General features: G+C 37.1%; 1 protein-coding gene and 1 pseudogene across 1 annotated transcript in view; one reads left to right on the forward strand and one right to left on the reverse strand.

Moving 5' to 3' along the window:
* Positions 1-25554, reverse strand: part of C2CD6 (C2 calcium dependent domain containing 6) — a 150585-nt gene that overhangs the window by 102013 nt on the left and 23018 nt on the right. The window contains exons 2-5 of the mRNA XM_047721328.1: positions 10006-10092; positions 6507-6558; positions 4185-4330; positions 2120-2242 (exon numbers count right to left, since the gene is read on the reverse strand). Coding sequence (XP_047577284.1) covers positions 2120-2242; positions 4185-4330; positions 6507-6558; positions 10006-10092 — 408 coding nt within the window. The remainder of the gene's footprint in view (positions 1-2119; positions 2243-4184; positions 4331-6506; positions 6559-10005; positions 10093-25554) is intronic.
* Positions 24944-25376, forward strand: LOC125095198 (40S ribosomal protein S15a-like; annotated as a pseudogene).

Genomic DNA, 25554 nt, shown 5'->3' on the forward strand with positions numbered 1-25554 from the left:
TAGAGTGGATACAAAGTAGATTCAAAAAATTTATTATTGGGACGACTGGGTGGCTCAGGCTCAGTGGGTTAAGCCTCTGCTTCGTCTCAAGTCATGATCTCAGGGTCCTGGGAATGAGCCCCGCATCGGGCTCTCTGCTCATCGGGGAGCCTGCTTCCCCCTCTCTCTCTGTCTGCTTGTGATCTCTCTCTCTGTGTCTAAATAAATAAAATAAAATAAAACAAAACAAAAAGCAAAAAATAACCAAAAACATACCAAACTCCTTATGATCAGCTTTGTACTTCTAGGATCAGAATTTTGACCAAAAGAGGGTAACTGAGAAATTCTAATAAGTAAAATGACACAGTTCTTTCAGTAGAAGCGCCTACGGGAGGACGCTGATAGATATTACACACAGACAGCGTATCTTGAACACACCACAGCTAAAATCAGAAGACTTTTGGGGAAATCCATAAATAACCGAAGTTGCTTTCCCTGATGACTCTGTCCATTAAATAACAGGCTCTTTACCATATGAGGTAGAAGTTCAACAGAGACTCAGCAATTTATCATAATGTGAAGACTTTTTGCAGAAATGCACTGGAAGGTAGGTTCAAGAAAATTCACAGCAACGATAAGCATAACAGTAAAAAAAAAAAAAAAACAAACGATCCAAATAGCCATCAACAAATTTAAAATTTTATTTATTTATTTTAAAGAGAGCAAGTGAGCATGCAAGCAGGGAGAGGGGCAGAGGGAGAAGGAGAATCTCAAACAGGCTCCCCACTGAGCACAGAGCCCAAGCTGGGGCTCAATCCCACGACCCTGAGATCATGACCTGAGCCGAAATCAAAAGCCAGACACTTACATGGTTGAGCAACCCAGGGGTTGCCCTGAGTCAGAGGCCCCGACCTTAACTTTTTAAAGAATCCAAGCTGGTATGTCCCATATTATGTATTTACCATGTACCATCATGGTATTAACTTTTTCCCTACCCCTAAGTTCCTATAAACTAGAAATTAGATCTAGATTCTGATTGGTTTGATTTGGGGTGAACATTTTTGATGAGTACAATTCACAGGTAATGCTGTATACTTCATATCGTATGGCCACAGGAAGCATGTGATGTTAAGTTGCCTATAGTTACTTATGCTAAATTCAAGCTCTTGGTTCAAGTGGTCACCAAAACTTCTACTGTAGAGGCACCTTTTCCCCTTTGCAGAAATTAATCTGTAGACTGTTACAGTGGTGTGAAAATATCTTGTTCCCCCAATAACCTTTTACCGAATATTTTAAGTAGCATTGATAAGTCTCAATTGAACTAATCATCATTCACTATAAAAAACTGCAAAAGCGGTAAATCTGTAATTCTATCATTCTTTCCACACTGACACTCTTCTGTTTCTAAGTTTTTAAATCCCATTTTTCTTCCTCTGCCCTTTTTTTTCTTAAGATCACCAAGATTTATGGATTTTTCTTTATCCAGAATTTATAATGATGTCTTTGATGTTCAAATTATCCTGAAATTGGCCAACAGGAGCCCTTGAAGTCTCGCTCCTGTGTCCTTTGATAAAACTCCATTAGTCTTTGAAGGCCTCCTTGCTTTTGCATCCTAACAAATACTCCTGAAAATCCTTCAGATGGTTTAAATTGGTTCACTAATCAGTTCTCTTCCTTTGAGTCCAGGGTAGTATGGCTGCTGGCAAATGAGAGAGTAACCCTAGACAGAAGAAAGCAAGAGAGAAAGAACGACAAAATCTGTACAAACCTTGCCCCCGACTTTTGGTGACCCCTGAACAGCACAGGCCCAGGGCAGATGGCAAGCAGCACAGCCAAGGAGAAAAACAACTGAAATCTGGGCAGTCAATTAAGAGACAGAGTTTGTGATTTGAGTCCTGTTTAGGAACACTCCAGAAAACATAACAGAACATGCGTACGTAGTCTCCTAGGTTGTACTATTGCCACACAATCAGTTTTTTAAAATATTAGGCTGTTCCAAGCCAACTCTTTTTTATTTTTAATATAGCCAGAGAGAGACATATGAGTTTGAAAGTAGATAATAAACCAAAAGGAGTCCATCAGATACAGATAAATAATAACAATGTGATACCACGGTGAAAAAAACAACTTTGACACTTACCTGAATTACATCATAAAGGTGTACCTTAACACTCCCTAGTAAGAGAGGATATTTTTCTGTACTTCTATATTGCATTAGTTCCAAGTATATATTATTCCGCTCATCATCTTGACGCCTGGGAACCTTGACATAAGATGCATATGGAAAGAATTATCCCGTTTTCAGTCTGAGTTTCAGATATAATTTCTGAATAAGTACATCCATAAACTAGATTTTGTTAATATATACATCTAATGGTTAGTTTTCACCTTTCAAGCTTCTAAAGTGATTGTCTGGTTTCTAAGTAACAAGCTTACATTAAGTGATATTTTAGTTTTAGATCCTATCAATTAACTGCTTATTGTGGAAGGAAAATATTAATTCTCAACACCTGTCCCCACAATTTTAACATTCTCTTCCTTTCTTTCCTCCAATATGTTATATATAGATCATACTTTTTTTTATTAGTTCAATACTTAGTGTTTTGTGTGTATGTAACTATTTTGCAGAGTTTAGCAATAGAATTACAACTGTATTTCTTTTTCTCTATCACTTCTTATTTTCCCTTAGAGTTAATAATGTGTTTTGCATTTTCATATTTGTTTCCTTATTACTAAATTATTCCCAACTTTCCCTTGGAGTTCCATTAAAATTCTCCTCTTAATATGCTCAAACTAATAGCTCCTCTTAAAATAGGGGAAAAGATTTTGATTATGCTAATAAGGATAAGCACCCTATTAATTTATACTATTTTCCAGGATTAATTTCAAGTGTTATTTAACTGGACATATACCCACAATATTCTTGAAAACCTGGCAAGCTCAGGAAAACTATTTTCAAAGTAAAACAAATAGTATAGATTGCCTTTAGCAAAGCTATGTTGGTTTTTTTTAAAACTATGCTTGAAGAGCTATATTCTATACTCAAGACTAAAGCAAAATAAAGTTTTGAAGATTAAAAATGAAGGTTAAAAAATGTAGAGCACTGAGGAAATGTTTTAGGATTTCATTAAAATGTAACCAATATAATAAAACTATGAGAACTTACAACTGGACTCATCAATGAATCCTACAGCTACATGAAATAGTGTCGCTCACTTAAAGAAAACTCTGAGACACATTTAAGATTCTAAGAAGCTTAGCTATAAAGAGACGCAGACTCTTAGCACTGGAAGCTCTAGTGTGAGAGGAAGTTTAATAAAGTAGTCTGAAGCCGGACTGACTCCATTCCCAGCTCCACCATTTACTAGTTCTAGGACCTTAAGAAAATTCTTTCCTCATTGGTAGAATGGGGGTCATAATAAGAGAATATATATATATTATAGGTGGGTTTGTTATAAAGACTAAATAAGCTATCCATGCAAAAACGATTAGACTTTATGTAAGAAGAAAGGAGAGAGGGAAATGAGGAGGAAATGAAAAAAAGAGAAAGGGTATGCTCTGGGCTGAACATGTGCATCCCCTCAAAATTCGTACACTGAAGCCAAAATCCCCAATGTGATGTTATTTGTAGGTGTGGTGTTGGGGAGGTAGTTAGGTCATGAGGGTAGAGCCCTCATGAGTTGGATTAGTGCCCTTATAAGAAGAGACCCAAGAAAGATGATCTCTTTGCTCTCTTCAAAGAGATGGTCAGCAGGAATTCAGAAAGCAGGCTCTCACCAGACACCAGGTCTGCCAGCACCCTGATCCTGAACTTTCTAGCCTCCAGAAAGCTGAGAAATGAATGTCTGTTGTTTAAGACACCCCATATCTACGGTCATTTGTTATAGCAGCCTAAGCTAAGACAGGGTGGAAGAGGACAGAGGAGAGGAGAGCAAGATAGAGAAAAATGCATGTTTCATGAACACTCAGAACCACAGACAGTAAGATCTTAGGGAAGAAGAGCATCAGGATTATGCATTTTCTACTAAGTTGTTTATTTAAAAACAACAATATATCCCATAGTACAGAAATAGAACCCTGTAAAATATCAAAAAAGGCACTGCATTTGTTTCTTTCCTACCCCTAAGAAAAGGATATAATTAGTGTAGATTATTTGAAACTATAAAAATGCATTCTTTATATCCAGAATAGAACTTTAACATTACCTGTACAGAAAAGTACTTTGTGTCATCAAAATTAACTGTAGTGTACTTTTCACCATTTTGGGATGCCAAGCTACATACTTTTGTACATTTCACAATGTTGTTTATAGAGATGCGAATGAACAAATTATTGAAATGTTGTAAACGGACTGGAAAATATACAGATATTGAGGAAACAAAATTTGTTGTCATTGTACAATAACACAGTATAAAATTAATCCATTAAACAATTTAGGCAAAACTTAAGAATCAATCAAATAAAGAAAGAAAGTAATTGTAGAAGGGGAGGAGGGAGAGAATCTTAAGCAGACTTCCTGCCCAGTGTGAGACTCTGAGATCATGACCTGAGCCGAAATCAAGAGTCATATGCTTAACAACTGAGCCACCCAGGAGCCCTTCTATATGTTATTTTTAAGGTGACTAAACATTTGCAATATGTAGTTAAAAACTTTTCTAAGCATAATTATATAGAAATGCAAAAATTCAAAAGTCACTTATTTTTAACATTAAGACAAAATTTAAAGCAGTTTTCTTTTGTGTGTGTGTGTGTGTGTAGCACGGAACTTTCTCTTTTTTTTTTTAAATTGTGTTAGTCACCATACAATACATCCTTAGTTTTTGATGCAGTGTTCCAAGATTCATTGTTTACGTATAACACCCAGTGCTCCATGCAGTCTGTGCCTTCTTTTTTTTTTTTTAAAGATTTTATTTATTTATTTGACAGAGATCACAAGTAGGCAGAGAGGCAGGCAGGGAGAGAGGAGGAAACAGGCTGACCGCGGAGCAGAGAGCCCGATGCGGGGCTCGATCCCAGGATCCTGGGATCATGACCTGAGCCGAAGGCAGAGGCTTCAACCAACTGAGCCACCCAGGTGCCCCCAGTCTGTGCCTTCTTAAATACCCAACGCCACTCATCTCCCCAACCCCCTCCCCTCTAAAACCCTCAGTTTGTCTCTCAGAGTCCATAGTCTCTCATGGTTCATCTCCCACTCCGATATTCCCCTCCTTTACTTTTCCTTTCCTTCTCTTAATGTCCTCCATGTTATTGCTTATGTTCCACAAGTAAAACCATATGATAATTGACTTTCTCTGCTTGACTTATTTCACTCAGCACAACCTCCTCCAAGTAGTTTCTATTCTTATTCATGTCACTATATACTTCAGTTTACTATATTTTTATCTTTCATAGCACTCCATGCATTAAAACAATTTTGTTTTTATGATTTAACTAATTATCTTCAAAAATCTCTTCATGTAGAATTGTCTTCAATAATTTACTTTATAGAGGCGCCTGGGTGGCTCAGTTGGTTAAGCATTTGCCTTTGGTTCATGTTATGATCCCAGTGTCCTGGGATTGAGTCCTGCATCGGGCTCCCTGCTCAGTGGGGAGTCTGCTTCTCCCTCTGCCCCTAACCTCCAACTCGTGTCCTTTCTCTCTCAATCTCTCTCTCTCACAAAAATAAATAAAATCTTTTAAAAAAACAATTCACTTTATATAAAAAAGAAACACCAAATCTTCATAATGAGACTGGTTTTATGCCATGATAATAAGCAATCAGTTTATTTAAACGCATCAAGATAAATAAATCCTTCAAACAATGTTTAAGGTAGCACAATTATTACTTAGAAATAATTAATATTATCATCTAAGATATGTATTTTTCCTTTTTTTGGTAAGATATATATTTTTCCTTTAACTTATATGGTGATTGAGGTTTTTCACCATATGGGTGAAAAATTTCTGTCACTTTGCACATCAAAAAATGGAGTTTATTTTCCTCTGCTCTTGAATCTGGTCTGGTCCTGTAACTACTTTAATATGCACTGGACACGATCAGGGCTGGGACTAGGACAGGATAAGAGAGGCACCGGCCACAGTCCAAAATTGAAGGGGACGTCCAAAACTTCAGTAATCAAAATAAATATTTTTTTTATTCTAATGTAATATTTTTTTAAAAAGATCAAAATTAGTGCAGAAAAAAAAATATGATGGAAAGAGAAGACCTTGGGACTCTATGGCAAGAGAGAAAGTTCTAACCATTTCAGCTTCCCAGCTAAGTCCAGTCTTCCAGCCATCATCCCTGAAACACCAGGTATGTAAATGAGCCATTTTCGACATTCTAGCCTGTTTGAACTGCAGGGCGACTGCAGAGCCTGCTGTGATCATGGGGAGAAGTGGCACCTAGCGAAAACACATGGTGATTGATAATAAAATGGTGAAGGGTTTAAGCCACTAAGTCTTGCAGTGTTCTGTAAGGCAACAATATGTAACTGAAACAGACGTATATGATCATGGTACGACTCTCAAATCAAAAGAAAGGATACTCTTAGGCGAGAAATGTCTGCAGTTCTTTATATGAATAGCAATGCAGCCAACCTAAAATAATCAAAGTAAAAACACAGCCAGTGAGTTTTTAAAAGTTAACTTTCCTTGCATTTTATTCTATACCAAACTATATGTTTTTAAAAGCTCCACTTTGCTAATTCTCTTCTTATAAATATTGTTTCCCATTAGAAATATCTCCTTGAAGGAAAACACCAGAAAACAGAAATACAGAAGAAAAATAGGCAGGATTTATTCAAAGTAAAACTAAAATGAATAAGAATACAAAGCAAAAAAAAAAAAAAAGCATTATTAACTTAAATCCAACCATCACTCTTTGAATCACTGTTATTTTATAGTAGGTGAGCACTGACAAAGTGTAGCATCCTGCATATAATAATAAAAAATATGCCTTGGTTCAAATGGTCTTTTTTATCCAGTATCCTAAAACCACTCTATTCATTTAACAATCATTCATCCAGTACAATGTCCCAAAGACTATGAAATATTCATTCTCTCTTGTACAAAGTATTTCCAAATGATAAAGAAAATTATATCTCCTGTTTAAGCATAAAATCAAATAAAAAATGAATACAGGAATATTTGAATACTGATTTGCATTATCACCCAAATATATTTAGCCATGTTTGGTCTTAAAAACCAAGTAAAAACAACAGCAATATTATATTAAACACTGTGAAGCAAAATAAATGGCCCAGTAGTATTTTTAAATGTAAGTAAATAATTTTAAAGATTTGGTTTTAAAATAATACAGAAAAAGAAATTAGCATCCAGAACTCCTGGGTGGCTCAGTCGTTAAGCGTCTGCCTTCAGCTCAGGTCATGGTTGGGGTCCTGGGATCCAGCCCCGCATTGGGCTGGCTCCCTGCTTGGCAGGAGGCCTGCTTCTCCCTCTCCCACTCCCCCTGCTTGTGTTCCCTCTCTCTCTGTCAAATAAATAAAATCTTAAAAAGAAAAAAAGAAGAAATTAGCATCCAGTATTTAATTAAAAGACTATGGCATGTGAATGATGAAATCCTAAGAAGAAAGTACTGTGGTCTACTTCTTACAGAAACTTTGATACGAAATGTTATGTTAAAGGGAAGTTTCCAAGTTTTCAAATGCAAATGTGTGTAATGCATATTACATGATCTAGGCAGGATTTTAAATGGTCCTGTCATAGGTGATCCCATGAATCATTATTTCTTAAAACTGGAATTATATGTGAGGAGGGTAAAACACGGAAGTATAACTACAAGGTTATGTTGCATAATGTTACACATTAACATTCTGTGCCTTGGGCAACTACCCCAACTTTCCTTATATTTCAGCAGCTCTTTATACTTTAATATCATAGATTCATATAAAATAAAAAAGAAAAATTTCTATTCAAATATATTCTAATTTAAACTCAATTAGCCAACATATAGTGAGCACATCATTAGTTTCAGAGGTAGAGTTCAGTGACTCAACAGTGGCATTTAACAGCCAGTGCTTATCCCATCATGTACCCTTCTTAACATCCATCACGCAGTTTCTCCATCTCCCCACCCACCTCCCTTCCAGCAACCCTCAGTTTGTTTCCTGGAGTTAAGAGTCTCTCAAGGTTTTTCAAATACAGAAAAATATTTAACACTTAAAAAGATAATGATGACCATTCCCAGGCTATGGGTGACAAATGTTGCCACAGACTCTGAGACCCATCTGTGGCCCAAAGCTATAACCGTGTCACCAACCCCCAACATGCATGTACAATAGGAAATTAACTAGAAAGGTGTTCGCAAAAGCACTTTCGGCAGCCAATTTGAAGACAGGATTTTTCACATGTTTTCTGAAAAAGGGCTCTATCAGAAAGAGGAACAGTGGGTTGTCATATAGCTGTCATCGCAGACACACATACAAGCCTTGCCAAATACCTCAGAACAAATCACAGAACTTTCAGAGAGAAAGTCGTGTGACAAATCGTACACTGAGAGGAGCTATCACATGCCAAACGCCTGTCAAAAACTTCCAGCTGACTTTTAAAAGGAGGTTGTTAATGTCTAGCGATATGTTATTCAACTAAGGAAAATATAAACTATGAAGTCAGAAAGTGTGAATGAAATCAAAGTATCAGCTCTGAAGGAAGGAAGGTGCCGCACTCAGGAGCACTGGTGATGGAGATCAGTCTGTCAACACAGCAGCATGCATAATAGCTTACAGCCAAAAGTGATTTCAAGTGATTTCTTTTTCTTTTTTTTAAAGATTTTATTTATTTATTTGTTTGTTTATCAATCAGAGAGAGAGAGAGGGAGCACACACAAGCAGGCAGAGCGGCAGGCAGAGGCGGATAGAGAAGCAGGCTCCCCGCTGAACAGAGAGCCCGATGCGGGACTCGATTCCAGGACGCTGGGATCATGACCTGAGCAGAAGGCAGAAGCTTAACTGACTGGGCCACCCAGGCATCCTGGAATCTTTTTCTTTTTTTTTTTTTTTTTTTTTAATTTTTTTTATTTTTTCAGCATAACAATATTCATTATTTTTGCAGCACACCCAGTGCTCCATGCAATCCGTGCCCTCTACAATACCCACCACCTGGTGCCCCCAACCTTGGAATCTTTTTCTAATTTTAGATTCAAACAGTGACTTTGACCGTGATGCTTCATACATCACTATATAATTATGTGGATAAATGCGCACTGTGCTTGTTTTGTAAAAACAAAACATATGCATGAATACAGTTTTACTTTTCCCCCCCAAAATCATGGTGTTAAATTCATCATATATTTTTTAATCAAGAAAATGTATAGTATATGATAGGATCTAGAGAAGAAGGCCAACGGGAAACTCTCGCCCTTCATACCCATTAACTGTTCTAATGATGCTCAGGAAGAAAGATAACTGTAAAAGAATACCACAACATTTAATAGTTCTCAATGTACACAGATCCTCATGTCCCATACTCCGTAGCACCCAAAAGAAAAACAGATTTTTCTGGTTCTCAGCCTAGTTCTCAGTTGGTCCTACCTGTGTGTTTGGGTGTATGTGTCTGATTCATGAGTATGTTTGTTTTTGTACCTGTGATTTGAAGGAAATATGTGGGGTCAATTTTTAAATCATAGCTCAAAGCCTCCAAAATCTGACAATAAATATAGTCACCTGACCAGCATAATAAATATTATACTGAATCTTAGGCCCCATGCCCAGATTCCAAGTTAGCAGATCTTAGGTGGGGACTGAGAATCAATGATTTTAAAATGTATCCCAGATGATTCTGATGTAGTGAGACTTTGGGAACCCCTATATAGAAACAATTTTTCCCTGTGAATCAAAATGTCTTCCTTAATTTCATTGATTACAGAATGCTTTTCTGACTTGATGAAAAAATGAACAATTCACAAATGTTATCAGAGAGAACCATTTTCTATATATACTTGTTGATTATCAAATAATAAATAATAACTAGTCTTCGCATAAAATAAGAAATAACTTGTACAAGTTTGTGGAGGCAAGTTTCACATACCACATCCCCAAATGGTATCAAAGTTGGAACTTCAGGTGTTATTTCCGGTTCTTTAATTTCAGACCCTTTAAGAGTTATTCTCAGCATCTACGATGTAAATAAATTAACGTTAGACTTTAGAAGGCAAAGAAGAAATAGATAAAAGTTCATTTCAACAAATATGAGTATCCACTAAGTAACAGGTATTATTCTAAGCAGTAGGATATTAGTATGAGTAGAAATCTCATCCCTACCCTCAATAAGTTTATTAATAAGTTAGCAAAGAAACAAAATGTAAACAATATAAAATCATTCAGGGAATCATGAGAGAGGAGAGAAGGGCATAGTACCATGAATAATGAGCTCTGCTTGCTAACTAAAAATGACCACCATCATGATCCCAGGGTCTTGGGATCGAGCCCCGCATCGGGCTCTCTGCTCCACAGAGAGCCTGCTTCCTCCTCTCTCTCTCTGCCTGCCTCTCTGCCTACTTGTGATCTCTGTCAAATAAATGAATAAAAATCTTTTAAAAAAATGACCACCATTACCACATTTTAATCTTAACCTGGCATGGACTAAAAACTATATCCCACTGATGGCAGTGATCCTGCTCTCAAGTTATTCCAATATTCGTTCAGTTGATTAGCCTTGGAAGGAACTGCAATTTAATACTTTGGAATAGTAGGTAAAAGGGAATGGAGCAATGGACAAATGGCTTTTGGTTTTGAGTTGTGTCATTTCTCCCGGAGAAACTTCACTAACAGATATTTGTGAGTTGGTCTTTAACTTTGTTCTTAAGGGCTCTGGTCACTACATATGATGGTTAGCTTTTAAAAATTACAAGACACTTTAGTATAGATTGTAAAGGTAAGGAGAAGGAGAAGGAAGGTAATGAAGGGGAGAGGTGAGGGGAATATGGAAAACACCTATGGCAAATCTAGCTTGAAAAGAAGAATTATATTTAGCCCCAACCTTTGCTAACTTGAATCAACATGGCCTGACTTATAAACATTAAATTCCCAGGAATCTGTTGTTTTGTGTCTTTGCAAGAATCAACTGTTCCATTGTTGACATATATAATGAATCCTCAATTATGTTAAAAATTTTTGCTTCCAAGTATATAACAAACACTTTAGTTTACTGAAAAAAAAATTGTTGTATATATGTTGGGTCGTTTTGCTAGTGCTGCTGCATCTTATTGGCTTAATGGGTCTTATACATATTTTTATATATTTGTATAATTTGTAGTTTAAGGTGACTGAGTGACAATTACTGTATTGTCACAAAAACACCCAACTGTGGTATATTATATGTGTATTCAGTGTGGACCCTCATGCTTTCTAATGTTATGATAACCTTATCATGAAGTCTACTTTGAATGTGCATTTTAACAAATACAAAATAATTGGGGGAAAATCTTTTGGAACACTCGTGCTTGATTTATCCTTAGCTATGTGGCAAAAATACCAGCCCCACCCTCAGGTCACTACCTTTTTACTTTACTTTCCTTACCTGAGCAGAGTTTTCTTCAGCGGCAGCATGAGCAAAACAACTCTTTGCCAAAATTCTGTTAGAATCCTGAACAAGAGTTCTAAAGGCCGGTCTCATAAGGCCTACTTATACCACCTAGAATTTCTCCTGAACCTGCAGAGAATTTTTACTTCAGTTAATTCCACTATGCCTTTCATCTCTGTCACTTTTGGCCCCACTCCGAATAAAAGTACCTCATGGCACGTCTTTTAATTAAAAGTCTATATATTCTCTTACATTGTTCTGCACTTCTTCCCCCAATGACCTTTTGTACCTACTCTCCTCCATTCCAGTTTTATTTGGAAACCCACTAGCCTACACGCTTAGCTTTTCCAGTATATTCCTACTTCCTTAGTCCTAAAAGAAACCTCACTGACTTTAATGAACATTTACTATGTGCCGGCACAGCTGTATGCTGGGCACTGTACTGGTTCCACCCTGAAGTGTTCTTGCCCTTGAGAAATTCAGTCTGTTGTTGAACACAGAGGGGTGAAAAAAAAATTATGGTTTCTCTACCAGATAAACGATGGCTGAAAAAGAGACTTTTATCTTTACTTTTTCTTTATCCAACCCAGATTTCCTACATGGGAACAAGAATAACTTATTTGATTGTTCAGATCTCCCCATTCATTCTGCAAACTAAAAGTACCTGGAATTATTAACTCTAAATGATATTTTTAAAATCTTCTTTTCCCCGCCTAACTCAGGAGCAATGACTCTTTTTCATCCTCTGTGGTTCTGTCTGCCTGAAACAAGGACACTCAAAGCAGGGCCCAGGGATTATCCCCTAGAGTAGTGGAAGTAAATATTAGAATTTAACAATTTTCTCTAACAAATAAGAAAGTGAGCACATACAACTATCTATAAGTGGTAGACAAATTCTGAGGAAAAGTGTGAGTTTTAATACTCAAAGAGGTCACACCACACCTTCATGAGTTCAGGGTAGTGCATTTGTTAGTTAGGTGAGTAACTACCTTAAGCAGCATATTCAGTGTGCTTTACAAATAGATGAGGAATGAGCATAAAAAATTTCCTGGCAAAATATTTTTAAAAGTTGGCAAACAAAGATATACCATGCAATTTGGTCTTATAAAAAGACAAGTGTTCTAAATTTGCTAACATTTTCTGGGATAACAAATAACTATCAGCAGTATGTAAACTAACAAATATTTTAAAATGAATATTTCTTTTATTTTTGGCTACTATGAAACTATCTTTTTATTGTGTTCAGTTGGCCACTGTAGAGCACACCATTAGTTTCTGATGTAGTGTTGGGTGATTCATAAGTTCGATATAACACCCCGTGCTTATCACAACACGTACCCTCCTTAGTACCCATCACCCTGTTATCCCCACCCCCACCTCCCACCCCTCTGAAACCCTCAGTTTGTTTTCTGGGGTCCAGAGTCTCTCACCTTTCAATTCCCTCTCTGAGTTCTCCTCCATCAGTTTTCCCTCCCTTCCCCTATGGTCCTCCGTGCTATTGCTTATGTTACACATATGACTGAAACCATAAGATAACTGTCTTTCTCTGCTTGACTTAACTTCACTTAGTATAATCCCCTCCAGCTAAAATAGATATTTCTTAATCTGTCTTTTCAGAGTAAAGTAGTGACATTTTAATGAGTGTGAAAATAACTTTTTTGAAATGAACTCATGTTAAGATAAGAATATTTTGAAAACTACTAGAAATATTTTCATCCAATGTTATTTTCTGTGTGTGCAAATGTGCTATGATCACCTACAAGCTTGGGGTATCACACTTTAACAACTTAGAAACCATTTCCTCATCTGTTTAAAAATCTCACAAAGGAAGGGTTTCAGCAGATTAGGAGACCATTTTTCCTTTCAAAGATAAAAATATGCAACACCTTCCAATTAGTTTGCCAGAACTAATTACTTAGAAAAGATGAAATCCTACGGATAAAATCTGGACTAAAAACTTTGCAAAGTAGAATAGAAATGAAAAATGAGAAATGTGGTTTTACTAAGCGCAACCAGGGTGCACCTCTTCCATTTGAAATTTCAAATACTGAAAGTATCTTTTTCAAATACAATGGCATTAAAAACCATATGCTGAAATAATAAATTTGCCTTAGAATGAGACCTTCAAATTACTACATCACAGATATTAAATCGCACTTTTCAAAAATAGTAGTGCTTATTGAACTCTATACCACTAAGAAACAACATGGAAATCATTTTTTTGAAATAGTGCTTATCATTTTTAATTTTTTGTATATTGTAGAATTTATATAGCAAATTACAGTACATTTAAGTAATGTAGAAATAAATATACAAACACTGGTGATAGATGTTCATATGTTTTTTACTGGTAAGACAGTGTAATCAAAGCAATTTGGAGACTACTTCTACGGAGTCATAGCTAAAGGCCTATCATATGTCTCACTTTCCTCAATCTGCCTTTCTGGAGGCTGTAAGCTGCCAGTTCCCATGCATATTCCCACCTAGGCCCAGTCTGCTTAGAATGAAGCAGGTTACTTTCCCCATTTCATAACATGCTGCCTTCATTCTGAGATGGAGGTAGGACTTCCACAATAGTTTCCAGTTTAGACTCGTTACCAGAAATCCTGAGATAAAACTGATATTAATTTCTCATTTGATTGTCCATTTTTTAGCAAATACTAATGGCCACAACCCTGGAGCAAAAGAGGAGCAGGAGGTAAGATTCCAGTACCAAGTCCCACCCAGGATGCCTACAAACTATCTCATAAACCCGTGGCAAATAAAGGGAGTGAGGAGAAAGTGTTAGGGAAGGAGGTAATGATAACTTCAAGTGAGCTTGAAGAGGAAAAAATTAAGAACTAGAGGGAGAGAAGCCTAGACAGAATAAATAAGTGTAAAAGCATAAAGAAGAGAGCCATAGTTAAATTACATTATTATATTTATATAATACACATATAATATGTATATGTGTATTATACTGAGATACACATACTTAGGTATAGTAAGTATATATACTTACATGGAAATATATAAATACTATTATACACATGTTTATATTATACTTTTATAGTTATATATGTAAATATTATTGCTTCATTATATACACACACACACATACAGACAGACAGCTATCAAATAACATGAATTTGAACTGTGTGGGTTCACTTATACGTGACTTTTTTCCAATAAATATATGTATAGTAATATAAATGTATTTTCATTTCCTTATGATTTTAACATTTTCTTTACTTTAGTGTAAGAATATAGTATATAATACGTACAGCATACAAAATATGTATTAATCAACTATGTCATCAGTAAAGCTTCCAGTCAATAGTAAACATTAGTTCCAAATTTTGGAGGGAATCAAAAGTTATGCATGGATTTTCAACTGCATGGAGGTTAGTGTCCCTGACCCTCATGTTGTTCAAGAGTCAACTTTAAATAATTCAGCTCCTTAAATTGTACTATAAATTCAATGCAACCAAAATGAAAGTCCCAAAAAGTTTTCCTACTGGAATTGATGATATTTTCCAAAAATTAATATGGAAATGGAAAAACCAAGAATAGCTTAGATCATCTTGAAGAAGAAAAACAAAATGAAGTATTTAAAAATTGAAGAAATAAGAACATTTTTTCTCAACATTTTTGCTGTCTGAAGACATTAGCAAAAGCATAGATAAATACACCAAAGAAACTGATTAGAGTCTAGAAATAGACCCCAACACGGGCACTGCACTTGTGACAAAGTTGGTAATGCAGAATAGTAGAGAAAAAACACTCTAAGGTAGGTCAAGTAAAAATTACCATGCCAATACAAAAAAAAGAAGAAGAAGAAGAAGAAGAAAAGGAAAAAGGTGAGAGAGAGAAAAAAGAAAAGAAAACATGACTTATAAACTCACACCATATACACAAAAATCAGTTACAGGTGAATTGTTGATCTCAGTGTCAAAAGAAAAAAAATAACAATACATGAAATATTTCCATGAGGTTAGAGTAGATTTCCAAAACAGAACACAAAGAGCAATAACCGTAAGAAAAAAGTTTGATACAGTAAACTCCATTAAATTTAATAACTTCTGCTTATCAAAAGATGTCATACATATTTGGAAGAAAATATTTACAACATGTATGGTACAAGTAACAAAGAGCCCATAACTAGAATATATATATATATATATATATATATATATATATATATATATAAAATTATACAAATTAATAAGAAAAAGGTCAAGAGTCCAAGAGGAAAATGAGAAAGAAACTTCAATAGGTACCTCACAAAAGAGTATATGTAATGGCTAGTAAACATTTGGAAAGGATCTCACCCTCATTAGTCATCCAGGGAAAAAAGTTAACACCACAAAGAGATAGAACTAACATATTTCCTAGAGAGTTAAAAATAGAGACACCAACAATATCAAGTGACAAGGATGTGGGGTCACTACAATTTTAATACACTGCCAATAAGAATATAAATTGGTCTAGCTTCTTTGAAAAACTATTTAGTATTATGTATTGAATTTGAGCAAATATATAATTATGACCAGAAATTCCATTACTAAATATGTCCTCAACAGCATACCTCTACCTCTCTTTTTTTAAAAGATTTTACTCACTTATTTGACAGAGAGAGAGACAGAGGCAGAGAGAACGCTTGAGCAGAGGGAGGAGCAGAAGGAGAAGCAGGCTCCCTGTTCCAGGAAGCCTGATGAGGGGTTTGATCCCAGGATCCCAGGAGCATGACCTGGGCCAAAGGCAGATTTTAACTGACTGAGCCACCCAGGCACCCCTCTACCTCTCTCTTATAACGGAATTTGTGATTACTTTGAGGGCCTAACTCAGATAATCCAGGATGATCTCCCCAACTCAAAATCCTAAAGTTCATCTTATCTCCAAAGCTCATTGTCATTTAAGGCATATAAACTACTATAGCTATAAATAATTTTATGCTAGCAAATTAGACAACTTAGGTGAAATGGAAAAATTCCTAGAAAGACACAAATTACCAAAACTGACTCAAGAAAAAAAATATCTGAAAAGACCTATAACAAGAAATTGAATTAGTACTAAAACTTCCTAAAAAGAAAAATTCAGGCCCAGACTCTTTCACTGGTGAATTCTACCAAACACTTGAAAAAATTACAACAATCCTTCACAAACTCAGGGAAAAAAAGAGGGAGTGTGGGGAGGAAGAGTTGAAGGAACACTCCCCAAGATATTCTATGAGGTCAAAATTATGTTCATACCAAAGCCAAACAGATAATGCAAGAAGAGAAAACAATAGGTCAAAATCCCTCAAGAATGAGGTAAAAATCCTCAACAAAATATGAGTAAACCAAATCCAGCAACATATAAAGAGGACCATACACCATGACAAAGTGGGATTTTTCCATCTGAATATTAATTAATGTACTAAGCCATATTAATAAACATGTCCAATAAAGAACAAAAATCACATGATCATTTCAAGAGATGCAGAAAACATATTTGATAAAATCTAAAATTCATTCTTTTTAAAATTTTTTTTAAAGATTTTATTTATTTATTTGACAGAGAGAGATCACAAGTAGATGGAGAGGCAGGCAGAGAGAGAGAGAGAGAGAGAGAGAGGGAAGCAGGCTCCCTGCTGAGCAGAGAGCCCGATGCAGGACTCGATCCCAGGACCCTGAGATCATGACCTGAGCCGAAGGCAGCGGCTTAACCCACTGAGCCACCCAGGCGCCCCTCTAAAATTCATTCTTAATAAAAACTCTGAACAGAGTAGAAATAGAAAGGAACTTATCTAACATCACACTCCATGGTAAAAGACTAAATGCTTTTCCCCTAAGATTGGTAAGGCAAGTATTCACTCCTACTAATGCTAATCAGCATTGTACTATAGGTTATATCTAGAGCAGTCAGACAAGAAAAAGAAACAAAAAGCATCCACATTTGAAAGAAAGTAGTAAAACTGCTCTTTATATAGAGGCATTACAATCCCATATATAGAAAGTCTAAAGAAATCCACACACACCAAAAGAAATTACTAGAACTAGTAAATAAGCTCAGTGAAATATCAGGATACAAGAACAAAATGCAAAAAAAAAAAAAATCTTTTGTATTTCTATATAATAACAATGAAAACAAGTATATATGAAATAGCACCAAAATAACAAGAGCCTTAGGAATAAATTTAACAGAAGAAATGTAGTAAATTTAACAGAAGAAGCATGATAAAGTAATAAACCTAACAGAAAAAAACATTAAGACTTGTGCAACAAAACATTTCTGAGTGCAATTAAAGACCTAAATACATGGCAAATATTACATGTTCACAGATGGAAAGATTCAATACTTTTAAGATATCAATTCCCAATAAAATACACAAACCACTAGTTAACTTAATCAAGAAAAATGAATAAAACACAATTAAGACCTTCCAGTCCATGACAGTAATATGGGAAGACCCACAACTCACTTCCTCCACAGAACACACCAAATTATACCTATTAAAAGAATAATTCCTCCTGAAGAAGAACCTGAAGGCTAACTGAAAACCAAAGATAGATAAGTGGGGGAAGAGCAAGAGAAACAGAGATGTGGCAACAAAGGGAGCCCCCCAACCTGATACTATGAATGGCAGTGGGAAGGGATAGTACTGAGGAACTGGGAATAGATTCCTCCATCCTTGGGCAAAAACAAACAAACAAACAAACAAAAACCTACAGTTTAAAAGAGCAAATAAGAGACAACAAAGCCTAGACCAAAACAGTGTTCAGACATGATAATGGGGAGATTCAGTTGTCACAGCGAGCTTGTAAGCTGAGCAAGCCCAGGATCCACAAGACCACACCAGCCCCAAATGCACTGGGGCACGGAAATAACAAAAACAACAACAAAACAAAACAAACAAACAAACAAAAAAACAGGGTTTAAATAGGCCAAGGAACTGGGAATGCTCTCTCCCCTTCCACCTAAGAAGCCCAGACTAGAACAGGATCTGGCTCACAGTGAGCTCATAAGCTCAGTGAACCTAGAGTCTATAATACTACACCAGCCTCTGTGGTGCTGGGGCACAGAAAATAAGCTACATGTGTAAATTTTATTTAAAAATTATATTTTTAGTTTTCTAAGATTTTAAATTTTTAAAATTTGCCTTGTTTTTTAATTCTTTGGGGGCTTTATTTTCCCTTCCTCCTCTCCTCTCCTCTCCTCCCCTCCTCCCCTCCCCTGTCCTTCCTCCCTTCCATTCTCCCCTCCTCCTCCTCCTCCTCCTCCTTCTTCTTCCCATAAAAAGCCACCATTTCAACCAGTAACTTGCATCTGCTGCCACAGCTCCAGCCAGCCAGCAACAGGCACCAAGTACACACAGTCTACACAGAGGATACCATACACATAAACACTCCTTCAGGTTTAGGAGAAGTAGTCTTTCTGCCTAATCCTTACAAACAAATACAGAAAGTCAAGCAAAATGGGAGACAGAAAAATATACTTCAAAAGAAAGAACAGGGAAAAACTTCAGAAAAAAAAAAACTAAATGAAACAAAGATAAGCAGTATGCCTGCTAAAGAATGTAAGTATTCCTGATCTCAGTGGGAAGGCTGCTAGCTTTTTCCCATTGAGGATGATATTTGCTGTGGGTCTTTCATAGATAGATTTTATGAAGTTCAGGAATGTTCCCTCTATCCCTATACTTTGAAGCGTTTTAATCAGGAATGGATACTGGATTTTGTCAAATGCTTTTTCTGCATCAATTGAGAGGACCATGTGGTACTTCTCTCTTCTCTTATTAATTTGTTCTATCACATTGATTTGCGAATGTTGAACCATCCTTGTAGCCCAGGAATGAATCCCACCTGGTCATGGTGGATAATCTTTTTAATATGCTGTTGGATCCTGTTTGCTAGGATCTTGTTGAGAATCTTAGCATCCATATTCATCAGTGATATTGGTCTGAAATCCTCCTTTTTGGTAGGGTCTTTGCCTGGTTTGGGGATTAGGGTAATGCTGGCTTCATAGAAAGAGTCTGGAAGTTTTCCTTCTGCTTCAATTTTTTGAAACAGCTTCAGAAGAATAGGTGTTATTTCTTCTTTGAAAGTTTGGTAGAATTCCCCAGGGAATCATTCAGGTCCTGGGCTCTTGTTTTTTGGAGGTTTTTGATCACTGCTTCAATCTCGTTACTAGATATCAGTCTATTCAGGTTGTCAATTTCTTCCTTGTTCAATTTTGGGAGTTTATAGTTTTCCAGGAATGCATCTATTCCATCTAGGTTGCTTAGCTTATTGGCATATAACTGTTGATAATAACTTCTGATGATTGTTTCTACTTCCTTGGTGTTAGTTGTGATCTCTCCCTTTTCATTCATAATTTTATAAATTTGGGCTTTCTCTCTTTTCTTTTGGATTAGTGTGGCCAATGATTTATTGATCTTATTGATTCTTTCAAAAAACCCGCTTCTAGTTTCATTGATACGTTCTATTGTATCTCTGGTTTCTACCTCATTGATCTCAGCTCTAATCTTGATTATTTCCCTTCTTATGTGTGGAGTTGGTTTGATTTGGTGCAGCCTTCCCGCTGAGATCAGGAACACGACAAGGATGCCCACTCTCACCACTCTTGTTCAACATAGTATTAGAAATCCTAGCAACAGCAATCAGACAAGAGAAATAAAAGGTATCCAAATTGGCAATGAAGAAGTCAAACTCTCTCTCTTCGCAGATGACATGATTCTTTATATGGAAAACCCAAAAGACTCCACCCCCAAACTACTAGAACTCATACAGCAATTCAGTAATGTGGCAGGATACAAAGTCAATGTACAGAAATCAGTGGCTTTCTTATATACTAACAATGAAAATACAGAAAGGGAAATTAGAGAATCGATTCCATTTATTTTAGCACCAAGAACCATAAGATACCTGTGAATAAACCTAACCAAAGAGGTAAAGGATCTGTACTCAAGGAACTACAGAACACTCATTAAAGAAATTGAAGAAGACACAAAAAGGGAAAAATATACAGTGGAAAAAAGACAGTCTCTTCAATAAATGGTGCTGGGAAAACTGGACAGCTATACGTAGAAGAATGAAACTCGACCATTCTCTTACACCGTACACAAAGATAAACTCAAAATGGATAAAAGACCTCAATGTGAGACAGGAATCCATCAGAATCCTAGAGGAGAACATAGGCAGTAACCTCTTCGATATCAGCCACAGCAACTTCTTTCAAGATATGTCTCCAAAGGCAAAGGAAACAAAAGCAAAAATAAACTTTTGGGATTTCATCAAAATCAAAAGCTTCTGCACAGCAAAGGAAACAGTCAAAAAACAAAGAGGCAACCCATGGAATGGGAGAAGATATTTGCAAATGATAGTACAGACAAAGGTTGATATCCAGGATCTATAAAGAACTCCTCAAACTCAACACACACAAAACAGACAATCATATCAAAAAATGGGCAGAAGATATGAACAGACACTTCTCCAATGAAGACATACAAATGCCTATCAGACACATGAAAAAATGTTCATCATCACTAGCCATCAGGGAGATTCAAATTAAAACCACATTGAGATACCACCTTACACCAGTTAGAATGGCCAAAATTAGCAAGACGGGAAACAACATGTGTTGGAGGGGATGTGGAGAAAGGGGAACCCTCTTACACTGTTGGTGGGAATGCAAGTTGGTGCAGCCACTTTGGAGAACAGTGTGGAGATTCCTCAAGAAATTAAAAAATAGAGCTTCCCTATGACCCTGCAATTGCACTACTGGGTATTTACCCCAAAGATACAGATGTAGTGTACCCCAATGTTTATAGCAGCAATGGCCACGGTCGCCAAACTGTGGAAAGAATCAAGATGCCCTTCAATGGACGAATGGATAAGGAAGATGTGGTCCATATACAGTATGGAGTATTATGCCTCCATCAGAAAGAATGAATACCCAACTTTTGTAGCAACATGGACGGGACTGGAAGGGATTATGCTGAGTGAAATAAGTCAAGCAGAGAGAGTCAATTATCATATGGTTTCACTTATTTGTGGAGCCTAACAAATAGCATGGAGGACAAGGGGAGTTAGAGAGGAGAAGGGAGTGGGGGAAATTGGAAGGGGAGGTGAACCATGAGAGACTATGGACCCTGAAAAACAATCTGAGGGTTTTGAAGGGGTGGGAGGTGGGAGGTTGGGGGAACCAGGTGGTGGGTATTGGAGAGGGCACAGATTGCATGGAGCACTGGGTGTGGTGCAAAAACAAGGAATACTGTTATGCTGAAAAAAAAATAAAGAATGTAAGTAATGATTGTAAACTTATTCACTGGAGTGGAGCAAAGAGAGAACTCAGTAGTCTGTCAATACAGAGATAGAAAATATTGAAAAGAACCAATCAGAGTTAAAATTACCATAAATGAAATGAAAAACATACTAGAGGGAGTTGACAATAGATTAGAATGTATCAGTGATCTGGAAGAAAAGGTAATGGAAAGCACAAAAGCTGAACAGTAAAAAGAAAACATAACTTTTAAAAAAAACTGACAACAGATTAAGAGATCTCTTGGACAACATGAAGTGAACACACATAGGAGTCCCAAAAGAATAGGAGAGAAAGGTATTAAAAAAAAGTTATTAGAGGAAATAATAACAGAAAACTTCCCTAACCTGCAGATGGAAATAGACATCCAAATCCAAGAAACACAGAGTCCCAAACAATGTAAACCCAAGGAAGTCCACAATATGGCACATAATACTTAAAATGTCAAATGCTAGTGAAAATAGTGGAATCAGAGGATCCTAGTCCCACAGACACACCTAGATAATACCCACATCAGTGTAACTAACCCAGAAAATGAAGGGAAGACTGGTGGATCAAGCTCTCCACGGTTAACTATAGAGAGGAGGCTTACATCAAAAAATGGTAGGAAGGGGAGAGACACAGTCAGGAACCAAACTGACCTTCAAGACTGACTGCACGTGGGAGGGACACTGCAGGCATAGAGAAGAAGGAGAAGGAAACCCCATACTAGGTACCCCAGGCATGGGGGACCTGCACTGGGAAGATGGATCCCCATAACATTTGACTCTGAAACTAGAGGGGCTTAACTTTGTAAGTTTTTTACAACCAGTAGGGCTAAACACCAGGAAAATTAAAAATGAGCTGGCTTGGCTCTGCAAGAACCAAAGGGCTATAGAAAACTGGGTCCTTGGCATTAAAAAGACAGCATGACAAAAACCCTGCCAAGTTACAGCACAGAAGCAGAAGTTTCTGGGGCACCAGGGGTATACAGGAAGATTTCTTTGCTGGTCTCAGAGTCTGCACAGGAAGGATAAGTTCCTTTGTGAAACTTACCTAAGAACAAAGGAGCTGGCTGGTACCATTTCTATCTCCTGCCCATCAGTCTAGAGCCACTGAAACTTGTGGAAAGGAGCCCAAACACTTTGTTTGTTTCCATTAACTTTCTAACAGTGCTCCACACCCCTATTTTCTCCTGTAGATCCATGCCCCCCAACTATCCCCACTTGGAGTCCATCCAAGTAGGTGCCAAAAACATGGCATTGTGCAAGTAGCCCCGTGGCCAGCACCAGTCCAAAGTACTCCCACCCTGGGGAGAGAAGATAACCACACACACCAATTCATCTGTGGCCCAAGGCTGAGGGCAGACATATAATCCGACTGTTGGCCCCAACCACCAACGAAAACCTCACAGAGGGCAGCACATGGAGGGAACCCAGTAGTTCAGGGGCACTACAACCTCCAACAGAGAAACTGGGGGCAAACATCTGGTCTGACTGTAGGCCCTGCCAACCAACAAAGCCTTCCAAGGGCAATGCAGGGAGAGTATCCTGCAGCTCACTGCAACTGCAGTTCTAACAAACAAGCTGAGTGCAAGCATCTGGTCTGACCCAACTCAAGCCCAAAGTAACCTCAGACTGGCCCTTTGCAGCACAGGGACTAAACCTTTCCTGCAACAAGCAAATAAGGCCATTGCAGATGACTGAACTGAAGGCAAACAGCTCAACCACAACAGAAAGTACACAGCACACTTAGGAGATACCCCTGAAGCACCTGGTTCTGGTAAAGAGGGGACATTGCACTACAGGGCACTACAGGTCCTTCTTTTCATAAGGCCACTACTTGAATAGCAGATGTAGCGGGCTTTCCTAACACATAGAAATAGACACAGATGACCTAACAAAGGAATATGCCCCAAATTAAAGAACAGGACAAAATAAAAGCAAGAGAACCAAAGGAAACAGAGCTAACTAATATGCCTGATAAATAATTTAAAGTAATGGTCACAAAAATACTCACTGGACTTGAGAAAACAGAGGAGAAACCTCAGTGAGAACTTCAACAGAGAGAGAGAAAACATAAAAAAGCATGAATCAGAGATGAAGAACACAATAACTAAATTTAAAAATACACTATAGGGAATAAATTGTCGACTAGAGGAAGCAGAGAAATTGATCAGTGAGCTGGGAGACAGGATAATGAAAAACAATCCAATGGAACAGGAGAAAGAAAAGACATTAATAAAAAATGAGAATAAAAAAGATTTTATTTATTAATTTGAGAGAGAGACAGAGGGAGCACAAGCAGCAAGAGAAGAAGGAGAAGAGAAATAGGGAGAAGCAGATTCCCAGCTGAGTGGGGAGCCCAACATAGAGTTTAATCCCAGGACCCTGAGATCATGACCTGAGTTGAAGTCAGATACTTAAGCAACTGAGCCACCCAAGTGCCCCTCAAACTGAGCATAGATTAAGGGAACTCAGTGACCCCATCAAGTGTAACAATGTTTGCATTATAAGGATCACAGGAGAAAAGAGAAAGAAGGGAACGAAAAATTTGAAGAAAAAATAATAGCCAAAAACATCCCAAATTTGGAGAAGGAAACAGATACCCAGATCCAAAAGGCACAGAAAGCCCCCAACAAAAATCAATCCAAGGAAATCCATACTAAAACACAAGGTGATTAAAGTGGCAAAAAGTAATTATAAAGAAGGAATTTTTAAAGCAACACAAGAAAACAGTTACATACAAAGGAAACCATTTAAGTCTACCAGCTAAATTTTCAGCAGAAACTTTGAAGGCCAGATGAAAGTAACATGATATATTCAAAGTGCTGAAACAAAGAAACAAACAAAAATATGCTACCAAGAGTACTCTACTCTGCTAGGCTATCATTCAGAATAGGAGAGAGTTCCCAGATGAACAAAAGTTAAAGAAATTCACCACCACTAAACAAGTCTTACAAGAAATGCTAAAGGAGATTGAGTGGGGGGAAAAAGATCATAAACAGAAGTAAGAAAAGTAGGAGGCACTAAAGCGATAAAATTAATATATCCATAAAAACTGGCAAAGAGATTCATAAAATAAAAGGATTTAAACAGTGACACTATAGTGATAGGCTACCCACTTCCCATAACTCCATATGTTCATCCTTCCCATCCTCTTTCCACCATCTTTCCATGCCACCATAATGGTGCACATGAGTGTCCTGGAAGATACTCTCAAGAGCACTAACAATGCTGAAAAGAGAGGCAAATGCTGCGTTCCTATCAGTCCATGCTTCAAAGTTGTCATCCAGTTTCTCACTGTGAATGATGAAGTGTGGTTATATTGGTGAATTTGAAATCACTGATGATCACAGAGTGGGGAAAATTGTTGTGAACCTCATGGGCAGGTTAAACAAGTATGGAATGATCAGCCCTAGACTTGATGTACAATGGAAAGATCTAGAAAAATGGCAGAATAACCTGCTCCCATTCTACCAGTTTGGTTTCATTTTATGGACAACCTCAGCTAACATCATGGACCATGAAGAAGCAAAACAAAAACACACAGGAGGGAAAATCCTGGCATTCTTTTCCTAGGGATGTAATACATATGTGCAAATAAAATGCCTCAATGGAAAAATAAATAAAAATAACAATGACACTATATATCTAAAATGTTGGGGTTGGGAGAAGAATAAAAATTTAGTGCTTTCAGAATGGGTTCAAACTTAAGCCAATATCAACTTAATACAGACGGTTACATATACACACAAGATGTTATATATAAACCTAATGGTAACCACAAATCAAAAAT

Source organism: Lutra lutra, chromosome 3 (genome assembly GCF_902655055.1).
Source record: "Lutra lutra chromosome 3, mLutLut1.2, whole genome shotgun sequence".
Taxonomy (NCBI): domain Eukaryota; kingdom Metazoa; phylum Chordata; class Mammalia; order Carnivora; family Mustelidae; genus Lutra; species Lutra lutra.